Consider the following 11482-nt stretch of genomic DNA (forward strand, 5'->3'; position numbering starts at 1 on the left):
CCTCATCGCTCGGCTTTTTACAAATATTTCGCTCCTTTCTGCATTCATCCCCTTCTTCCTCCCTCTTTCACAGGCACGTAGAGAGCTGAAATGCTTGAAGGAGGAAGCCAGGCGTAAGCACGCCGTCGCTGTCATTTGGGCCTACTGGTTGGGACTAAAGGTATCTTCCAACCATTTGCCAGGCGTTAGAGTGATTCGGAAATGAGTAGGAAGCGTGCATATAACTAGCCTCTGTGTTGCATAACCAGCTGCTCTGCTATGAACTAACAATATAATCTAACCCCAGAGTTCGGTTCCACAGGTCCATTAGCATCCAAGGCAGTGACGCACATTAGTGTTGTCATAAGCGTGGGCAAAGTGTTAAAACATGCCACGAGGATTTAGATACTGGATGTGGCTTCCTCTGCAGAGTTTGGAGGCAGATGCTTTACTTTCTGTATTCCTAAAGACTGGCGCTGGGCAAAATAGCTGTTCCCATGACAGTGCGCAGGCTGCCTGATGATATGTCTGTTTGTCAGGGCCTGTTCTAAGGTCAGTGGGTGTTTTGGGTGTTTTAGGGTCCCGTACACATCAGTGTATATGTATGGGTCCTTTTTTGAGATTTTATTTGTAATTTATAATACTGATAATTCTGATCATTGATTCTGATTGGTCAATGATAATTATAAAACAATAATATTTAAATTTCACAATCCCAATGACTGTTCTTTGTGGCTAACATTTTTATGAATTTAGTGATATATTTTATATTATTTCTATTTGTTTTACTCACAAATAGCAATTTATGTCTGACAAAATAGTATAGACCTTGACTAAATTATATATATAAAGTTTTAAATTCATAATTAAAAGAATACATAGCTTTTATTAATTTCCATGACTTTTCCGGATCTAGAAACCACACTTATAAATTACTTCAAACAGTAGATCCAGGTTGTCCAAGATCATTAAATATTCTGGTTCTTAAAAATGACAATTGTTAATGGATGAATTAAAATAATAATAAATACAATTTCATTTTACATTATATTATGATGTATGATGTGATTTGATGTTTAGCTGGTTTTAAACCTTGTTTTGTCTTATTTTAACATCTACATATAAAGTAATGTACTATTTAAAAAATAATAATAATCCAAATTGATTCACCTGGTGTTTTTATTCAGTACTTATTACTTCTAAATAGAGGGACACTTTGACCAAATCAACAGTTTCTGCATAACAGACCATTATGACATGATTTAAGAGAGCTTGCCACTTGCAAAATTAGCTACAGGATAAGCCAGTCATTATACCAAAAGTCTGCCTTGCGAGATGACATTTGAATTACAGAGCAGAATTGCATGAATTTATTAATGACTAAAACTTTGCTCTAGTAGCCCAACCCTAGGACAGCCATGTTTTCTAACGGTTTCTGTGTGCCTGTCCTGTCTGCTGTCTGCATGCTGTTCCTAACATTCTGTTGGCTTTTACAGACATTAAAGGCCTTTGTTGTGTTTCGTTTCTACTGTTGTTTTTGTTGTTATTTTGTAAGTGTTTTTTTGCTGCTGTTACTGTTTTGTTTTTTTCTTGTAGGGATCTTAGGGGTGACTTCTTGAACCTGATTTTACAGGTTCTGTAAAGATAACTGTGTGCTGTATGACTGTGGATCTCTCATTGTTTTGATCACAGCATCAGTTCTCTTTTGTCTTTGCTTTTTAGTGTGCTGCTCTTTAGGGGTTAAGACCCTACTTGTCACAAACCACTTGTCTGTCCTGACAGTGTCCTGTCCCATTCCTGCTGTCATCACAAAGCACTTTCAATACAAAGAAGTGACTAATTGAACCCACTTTTTCACAGGTCCGTCGGGAATACAGGAAGTTCTTCAGAGCTAATGCTGGCAAGAAAATCTATGACTTCACCATCCAGAGAATTGTAAGTCACTTAAGTAGCTGAGTTACATACTCATTTTTGCTTGTCACCTAGTCATCCAGAAAAGTATTCTTACTTGTTGGTGGGTCACTGTTTACCTTATGAATTACCACAAGCCGTGCAGCATCAGGCAAGTCCATTTGATGAAGAGCATTGTTTGCTTATTGCATACTTTGTAAAGCCCAAAGTGCTCCTGTTTCACTTTTTCACTTTCATTCCAAATATCTTCAGCCGTAACAACTATACCAAGCTAATGACACAGCTGAAAGAGAAATTTTCCCACTGCTAAGTCCATGTAGACAACAAGTACAAATTAAAGGCAGGGTAGGTGATTTGGTTCAAAAACATGTTTTGTTATGCTGGTTGAAAGTCTCTTCACATCACAATAGCAATCACTAAGTTAAGTGGTCTAAATGTATTTACTTGTATTTATATCATCTGTGGAAGGCGTAGGACCATAAAAGGTTCATCCAATCATATGCATTGGTCCGAGGGCTACGATAGGCTGTCCTACCTGCCTGTCAACATATGTATTTGCGCTAATATATGATACATCATCAGCACATTCTATTACACTATTGCAGACTGAGAGAGAATGGAAGGCGTTATTATTGTAATTTCATGCACTTTGTATTGTAAAGTTTTCTCAATGGTGAATGAGACATGAGGTAATCTGACAGGTTTGCATTCAACCCTCCACCAACACCATATCTCGTCGTGTCACTGGTTAGTCTCTGGTCTGCCTGTGCGCGTTCATGTGTTTTGGAGGCGGCATGGCTTTGGAGAGTGATTTGCAGGGAGGGTGGGATCTTATGCTTTCAAAGCTAGCTTGCTATTGCTAGCCTCTCCGAAATCATCTACCCTACCTTTAAGTCATGTATTTTGCATCTAGTTGACTTCACATGACCCAATACATTGATTAGTGTAATATATAACCAATCAATAACCAACTAGTTGGTGCTACCCCTAGGAAATGATTTCTGACACGTTCTCTATATATTGTCATTCTTCCGAGAAGAAAGAAAATACTCCCATAAGGGACTGATATGAGTGTTTGTCTACAGATACAGAAGTACTTCCTGGGCTTGAAGAAGACGATGCCTTCCATGTCACCGATTGATAAGAGCTGGCCAGCTCGCCCCTACGGTTTCCTGGACAGGACACATCAAGAGCTCAGGAGAATTTTCCATCTGTGGAGGGTTTGTGACAGATCTATCTGAAATTAACTGTTAAGACTTTTGTCATGTCTGATTTTAAATTAATCTATCCTTATGGCGTCCTTCAATCAGTGTAAGAAATACCGCAGCCAGTTCACAGAAGAGAAGAAGGCTACCTACAAGGAGAAGCTTGCGGCTAGTGAACTCTTCAAAGATAAGAAGGCCTTGTATCCTAGCAGGTAGAGAAATAAGTTGTTTACCTAATATTCCTAAGCAGTTCCTTTATACACATTTCCTGTGTAAAGCTTTTTATTGCCATAACATACATCCTCTGCTTTACAGTGTGGGGCAGCCTTTCAAAGGAGACTATGTGGAGATAACAAAAAACCCAAAGTACCAGAAGCTGAACAGCTTTGCAGAGGATAAAGTTCTGCTTGCAGATGTGGTCAGCAAAATCAACCGTGCCAATGGCAAGGTGAGTACAATTAACTCTGTGCTAGTAGAATTGACATTACAACAGAGAGGCTAGTGAATGGAGTTTTTTTTGTTCCATTCCCAAAACCAGCAAGTAATATTGAAAAAAATGCAAGCACTGGATCAGACTATGTGGTAGACTGCATGAACAACTAAACTTGCAAATTTTGATTGATCATCCAAAAGCAAAACATCTCTACATTTACATCGTAAAGGTTCAGCCTAATCTTAGACCACTTATTCATTTTTAGGGAGCTCCAAGAATTTTCCTCCTGACCAAGAAGAGCTTGGTTCTAGCTGATCAGAAGACGGGCCAGGTGAAGGCCAGCGTTCCCCTGCTGGACCTCAGCAGTGTTTCTGTGAGCACGCAGAACGATGGCTTTTTCGCCCTCAAGCTCAAAGAGGTATGATATACAAACCCAATCCATTGCATTCTGTTTTTATTCACAATTTGTACAGTGTCCCAACTTTTTTGGAATCGTGTTTGTACAATAACTCATCTCAGGTAGGGCACCACGTGAGTTAGGACTACTATTGACCATGCTCTCTCTTTAGGGTTCTACGTCTGCAGCCAAAGGGGACTTCTTGCTGAGCAGTGATCGGCTGATTGAGATTATCACCAAACTTCATTGCATTGGTGCTACTTCAGCTGACAGAAACCAGATCAGTATCGATATTTCAGATGAGTAAGTGTCCAATATGTCTTGCGTCTTGTTTCTTCAGTATCACTCTTGTAGCTTAACTTACTCTCTCCCTTTCAGGTTCTTAGTGCAGTTCAAGCAGGACAAAGTGTGTGTAAAATTCATCCAGGGTACACCAAAGAATGGCAACGGTGTCGCCTGCAAGCGTAAAAACAACCGTCTTCTGGAAGTGTCCGTTCCATCACCATAAGGAGCGATCAGCTCGGCCTACTGAGTGGTGTCATCTCTGAGATTCTTCACCCTCCCCCAGTCTTGTAACGATTGTGCAATTATATTGATCCTGTCATTTTTGATTCTATATAGTCAAATCAGCAGGTTTCTGGCACCTAAATATTTTACTGCCTCCCTGTTTTTAATAGTGGGGTAAAAGTGCATCGTTCTCTCTTCCCAGTTTGTGGGACTCATGAGAACTAGTCTTTAATTTAAATGATGATAATAATAACAATAACCATTATGATTATAGTGAAATGCTTTGAGGCTGGCATTGGCGAAGATTCGCTTGGTGGATCTCACCTCATGCTCTGCTCAGCAATAGCCATGTGCTTGAACCATTGTGTTTGCGTGAGCCTCTTGCTGAGAGAAACTTTGTAAATAGAGATGCTGATAGGGTTTTGTTGGGCTCCTAGAAGGATGCTGAAAAGCTACAAAATTTAAGATTGCACTTTTTCACTAGGGTGGTGGTCAGGAAAAATTAGTTGGTTGGTTCGTTTGTTTGTGTTTATTTTTCTGTTCTATTCTCATCTTGTGTTTCTAGCGCAGAACAGTCATTTATGGAGGGGGGGGGACTCGTCTGACTTTTGCCAAATGATAAGGCAATTTTACAATCCAAAACCTTGTGCCATTTAGCTGTTCCTCCTCAGGAGAAAGATGTTATCTTGTATACATTATAGTGCAGACACTTTGTTATTTATAAGCCAAATAATAATGATTCTGTTCAGTTTCATGATAAATGCCAAACAATATCATTTTAAATCCTGCTTTTTCACATGTTTGCTTTATTCTTTACATACATTAAATCAGGGTATTATCATGAAAACCACTTGTCACGGAAATGCGATGCACTATACCTGCATTGTTCGTATATATTCATGCAGGGCATCATTTTATTCATGTGGCCAAAATACTGACCCTGCGTTTATAATGGAATTTCCAATGCTGTAAAGATCTCCACTAAAAAGATCTCCACAGCAATTATGCTTATGTGGAAATGCCTCCATATAGCATGAAGACTTGATTCTCACATCTGGGTTGACTTGGACCAGTAGTCAAGACAGCTGGTGAACGCTTGTTTCAGAAGGCCTTACAGAAGAAAAACTGATGCTAATAACCTGAATGCTAAAGCCCTGGCTGGTACGATCTTTGCTAAGTCCGCTTCAGTCAGTCCCTTTACTTAAAGCTGCATGTACATGAGCTGTAGAATTTGTGTGAACCTTGTATAGAAGGAGGCTAATAGTAGGTGGTATGTTGACCTATAGCTGTATTTTGGCAAAATCTATATGCTTTTTTGCCACTGGAATGTGGGCTGCATCATTTTATTTTTGGCTCACTCACATCTGCTAATAATAAATGCAGTGTTTTTCTTAACGTCTGACCCACATCATGGTATTTTTTTTTTTTTTAAGGAGTGCAAACAGCCATGCATTCTTTGGACGCAAGGCACACAATACGCTCTGATTAAGTATATGTTGTTTACCAAGATTGTGGATTATGCTTTTTTTCAGTCATATTTAATGTGATATTTTCTCACGTTTAGTGGACATTTTGTCCTCCAGATCTGCTGAAGACAATGCCCGCCAAAGTAACTTCTCTACTTCTGCTTCAGTTCCACAATGCTTTTTGTTGTTTTTGTAATTTTACAGTAAAGGCATAACAAGAGTTGAGGGGAGTGGATTATCATCTTCAGTATGGGACATTTGTGGAAGCTGAATTACTTTATGATCTAGAATTCTGCATAGTGTCCGCCTTTCCTGCAGTAAGCCCTAGATTTACCACCTCCTCTTCCATGTCAAGAGTTTAAATTGAAAGAGAAGAAAATAATTGTTGTATGCATTGTTGTGTGCCTAAACCTGTTCTGAAAGACAGAAAACGTGTTTCATTAACTACTAAGTGTAACAAATGACAAGTAATCATTTTTTAAATTAAAGCAAGAAATAAATGACTTTGGATAAGCAGTGTGGTTTGGTGTTTTGATATTTTCGTGAAGTAAGAATGAATCAATTTGTTCAAAATTGTTTTTGTTTGTAAATCAGCACTAAACTTTGCACATTTCTCAATGTTAATGTACCCTAGTAGCCATTTAATGCAGTATTCCCCGGATTGGGCAATATACCCAGATTTGTATTTATTTATCTATCACTTAATGAGTTTAAATTTAAATGCAAAGTTAGCTACAAACCTATTACATCATTTTGTGGGATTATTATGGGGGATTATGTCTATTAAATAGTACAAATTTAGACACATTGGTTATTATTAAAAAATTTGTAAAACATGTATTAAAACTTACATACATTAATGTCATTCAATTTTAGTTTTCCTATCTTAAATTACTAATTGTGCATATGTTTATCACCTTAATACAAATTCAGTGGAAACTCAGGAATTCTGTTTGCACTTGCAGTTTACAAGGCATTCTTAATGCAGTTGGTGCATGGCCGTGCAGAACACACATATTTGCCAAATCGACTTGCATAACTCAATCATTTCTGTTTGAGAGTAGTTTCTATAAACACATATTTTAGCAGAAAAGTACAAATAATTGTAAAAGAGAGAGAACCCCCTTGCCTGTGTGCAGCTCAGACCAGATGTTTTCCATTACATCTGGAGAGTTGTCCCGGGTTGAATTCCGTGGCTTGAGGAGACTGCTGGTGGCAGGTCTCTGTGGAGAAGGCCTTGACAGATTGTGGATGTAGTGTTTAAAAATAGCACTCAACTGCAGAGCTACCCTCCCAAAGTTCCCACAATTGTGCAGGCTGGGAACACAGTGGAGGGCAAAACCCCCTCAACAGGCCATCCCATAGACACACCCAGAAGAGCTTGTTAACTCAGCCCCTAAAAATCCTGTGATCCAATTGTGCTCTGTTAATTTAATTCATTATGCAATAGACCTGCAGTAGTATTGTTTAATCTTAGTAGTCACCAAATACATTTTATGAAAGAGCAGCCCCCAATATAACCAACTCCCAAAGTCCACCCCTAGTATTTTTCACAGTGTCTGTTAATTTTATTGATGGCCGTGACTACAGCTAAAATAACTGATGATGTATGATCATTGCACTATTTACATGACTAAGCTCACCTGTGTTCTGTGTTTTTTCTTCAGCGTTGAACATAAAATTAGAGAAGCTTCAACTGTAATGTTTGTGAATAAAAAACAGTCAAGCCGCTTTAAAATAGAGATCAATATGAGCTGCACTGGCCTTTGGCGCCCTCTTGTGTATAAATTATAGATGCTGCAATATATTAAGGCACCCAAATAGCTGGGGACCCCAATAATAATCACCAACTCCTCCCCAGCAACAGCCCTGATTATCTACGATAAGATGTCAACAAGAACCTTCTGTTTTGAATTAATTTGATCCACAGCAAGGCTTCGGACTACTTTCCCCATCACCAAGCAGTGCTTTTTTTTTTTTTTAAGGTCAAGTGACAGTCTCTGTGTGCACTGGAATCCATTTCGGTCCATAGATGATCCTATTGTTTTCAGAAAATCACTTGATCATTGTCAAATATAGCCTCACTTTCTGTTCAGCTGCTTTCGGAACTTAACTTCAAGTAAGTTGTCACTGTTTAGTTGGTTAAATTGTGAGGAATAGGAAATAGGTAATGTTAATAGGTAGCAAATAAAAGTTATTACGAACACTCTATGGTGTTATGAAGTGAGTGTTAAGCAAAAAAAGCATTGTCATGTAGCTTGATGCAAATTGTAGCTACAATGCACCTGTTACATTTCATGTATTTTTCAAAATAATTCAAGTCAATTTGATATATTTTTTAACTTGGTGTCCTCATTAAAAAAAACAATATAAATACAATCAAAAGCAAACTGAAGTAAACTACTGTTAATGACGTATGATTCAGTAAAACTGTGTTCTCACTCACTTTCCTGACAAGCGGGACTGACGCAGTGCAAGCAGAGAGAATGTATATATATATATATACAGTATATTTATATATAGATAGATAGTTCAGCAGAAATGTATTCAACAGTCAGTGCTTGTTGTTAATAGGCTAAGTCTGCATGTCTCTATGTAAATGAATGGTGTAGTTTCGTCTCATACACACGTGACGCTCACTGTGATTTCAGGGTCTGCATCTCAATATGTGAGAACATGAACGCATGAACTTCATCTCCAGAGCTACACTGAGAGTTACTTCACAAGCTCTTCACCGTTTCATTTGAGAAAAATTGCCATCAAATAAACACTCTGAAACTGAAAGTATAACTGAAAGACATTCACAATAACACATCAAAATAAAATTTAGTGCAGAAGGGGTAAAAGAAGAAGAAAAACTGGTGTTACTGAAGCAAATAAAAGCAAGAGTAGGAGAAAAGGACAAAAAGCAGTGTGACGAAGATATAAGAGAAGAAGAGATAAAAACAGCAATAAGTGGATTAAACAAAAGGAAAAGTCCAGGTATAGATGGTTTGGGTAGTGAATTTTATATCGTTTTTAAAGAATTTTTAACCAGCATCTTAAAAGAAGTATATGAAGAGATTTTTAAGAAAGGAGAGATGAATCAAAGAATGGGAATGGGTTTGATGAAGTTGATTTACAAAAGAAAAGGACATAAAGTAGACCTAAAGAATTACAGACCAATTACAATGCTCAATACTGATTTAAAGATTTTATCAAAAATTTTAGCCAACAGATTAAAAGAAATAATGCCGAGTATAATTAAAACAAACCAGGTATATGGTGTTAAAGGAAGAGATATCGCAGATACAACAATCAGCATAAAAGATATGATAAGGTATATAAATGAAAAGAACAAGAATGGTTTTTTAATTAGTTTGGATTTTGAAAAAGCATTTGACAGAGTAGAACATGATTTTTTATTTGGGGTTTTAAAGAGTTTTGGGTTTGGAGAGAATTTTATTAAATGGATCAGAATTTTATATAAAGGGGCAGTAACGAAAATTAAATGTAATGGGTTTTTAACACATGTTTTTAAAATAACGAGATCGATAAGGCAAGGATGTCCACTATCAGCTCTTTTATATTCTTTAATTTCTGAACCATTAGGTCTGGCTATAAAACATGAAGAGGGAATAAAAGGAATAGGTGTTGAGGGAGAAGAGAATAAAATATTTCAGTACGCGGATGACACAACAGTGATGGTAAAGGATTTGAAGAGTGTTAAAAAAGCAATGGAAATTGTACAGATGTTTTGTAAGGGATCAGGAGCTAAAGTAAATGAAGAGAAAACAGTGTATATGAGATTTGGAGGAGCGACAGATTTAACAGAGCATTTTACTTTTAAGGAAATGAGAGAAATAAAGATTTTAGGTGTTTTAATGGGGAGGGATGAAAAGAAAGCTGAAGAAATAATGTGGGAGGAACTCTTAGGCGGGATTGAAAGAAGACTAAATTTTTGGAAACTGAGAACTTTAACTCTAAAAGGGAAGGTCTTAGTTCTTAATGTTTTAATGGTGTCTAAATTGTGGTATATTTTATATGGGTCATCTATGCCGATGTGGGCAGAAAAAAGGTTGAAAAAATGTTTTTTAGATTTTTTATGGAAAGGGAAGCCGGCAAGAATCGCATACAACACGTTAATAGGAGCAGAGGGGGAAGGGGGTTTGGGTTTAATGGATATTGAGCAAAGGAAGAACAGCCTAAGAGTGAAAATAATAAAAATGTACTTGGATGAAGAAAACAAAGTAGAATGGAAAAAAACAATGGAGTATTTTTTAAGTAAGTGTGGTAATTTTAATTTAGGGGATAATATACTGTGGATGAGGACAAAGAAATGGATGACGGAGGGAGTGCCAGATTTTTATAAAGAATTGATGAGCGCGTGGGGAAAATTTTTAACTTGTGTGTATTTTAATCCACAAGGTAGAGAGAACATTTTAAATCAACCTCTTTTTTTAAACAACGGCATTTTAAACCAAGGGAAGGGAATCTTTTATAAGAAATGGTGGGATGTAGGGATAACAAAAGTAAGGGATGTTTTATATGAGTTTAAAGAAGGGTTTTTACCAATACAATACATTGTGGATGTCATGGAAGAGGCAAAGGAGGACTTTACCAGACAGGAATTAATAAACAAATATGATTTAATTAAGAAAGCAATACCTGAAGAATGGATTCAACGAATTGAAAATATGGAACAAACCAAACAAGGATGGGATATATATGTGAAAATGGGAGAAAATTTGTACGCTTTCAAAGAATGTGGTGTGAAAAGGTTTTATTGCTTTTTTAGAGATATTGTTTTTAAAAAAACCTGTTGTTAATCAATATTGGTTACATAGGTTCAGTGGGTTGAAAGAGGAGTGTATATGGGGAAATATAAAAGGGAAAATTATACAAACAAAATTAAGTAATCTGGAGTATTTTATCAGACACAAAGTGATTTTTACAGATGTTTTATTAAATAAAATTGGAATGGAACAAAGTGCAATGTGTAAAGTATGTTATAATGATGATGAAGGTTTTTTACATTTGTTTTTACACTGTAAAGATTTGGATGGTTTTAATGAAAAATGTAGGAAAATGATTCAGGATTTGATGGGAGAACAAAATGAGGATATTGAATGGAGTAGGGTTGTGATGCTGGGGCTCGATAAAGAGTGTAAGAATAAAAAAATTATAAACCTGCTGGTAATATTAATGAAAAGTGCAATATGGGAAAGAAGAGTAGTAGTGAAAAGAGAAAGTATTTTAATGAATGTATGGTACATTTTTAAAAGAAAGGTGGAAATATACGCAAAATATCTGTTTTATTACTTTTATCAAGAAGACAAAATGTTTGAATATTACGATGTTTTTACTCCAGATGTTTCTAAGGTTTTTAATAACTTTGGTTTGGATATCTTCTTTTTAACAATTTGAAAAATATGGCTGTATAAGAGATTATGACTTTGTTTTAAGGGCTTTTGAATCTGAATGTTTGTACTGCCTTCTATGGAATAATTGTTTATGGTTCTTAAATTAGAACATTTGTAAATTTTCATGTATTTTAATGTAAAAAATGATAGATGTATTTTTGTTCTGAAATAATTTTCAATAA

General features: G+C 36.5%; 1 protein-coding gene across 1 annotated transcript in view; it reads left to right on the top strand.

The window, feature by feature from the left end:
* The window catches only part of myo1b (myosin IB), a 79094-nt gene extending 73194 nt beyond the window's left edge, over positions 1 to 5900 (top strand). The window contains 8 exon segments of the mRNA XM_016230942.1: positions 74 to 160; positions 1840 to 1914; positions 2976 to 3110; positions 3201 to 3307; positions 3411 to 3543; positions 3794 to 3946; positions 4098 to 4228; positions 4304 to 5900. Of these exon segments, the coding sequence (XP_016086428.1) occupies positions 74 to 160; positions 1840 to 1914; positions 2976 to 3110; positions 3201 to 3307; positions 3411 to 3543; positions 3794 to 3946; positions 4098 to 4228; positions 4304 to 4433 (951 nt within the window). The 3' untranslated portion in view covers positions 4434 to 5900.
* The last annotated feature ends 5582 nt before the right edge of the window (positions 5901 to 11482 follow it).

Source organism: Sinocyclocheilus grahami, unplaced genomic scaffold, assembly GCF_001515645.1.
Source record: "Sinocyclocheilus grahami isolate Dianchi unplaced genomic scaffold, SAMN03320097.WGS_v1.1 scaffold380.1, whole genome shotgun sequence".
Classification (NCBI taxonomy): domain Eukaryota; kingdom Metazoa; phylum Chordata; class Actinopteri; order Cypriniformes; family Cyprinidae; genus Sinocyclocheilus; species Sinocyclocheilus grahami.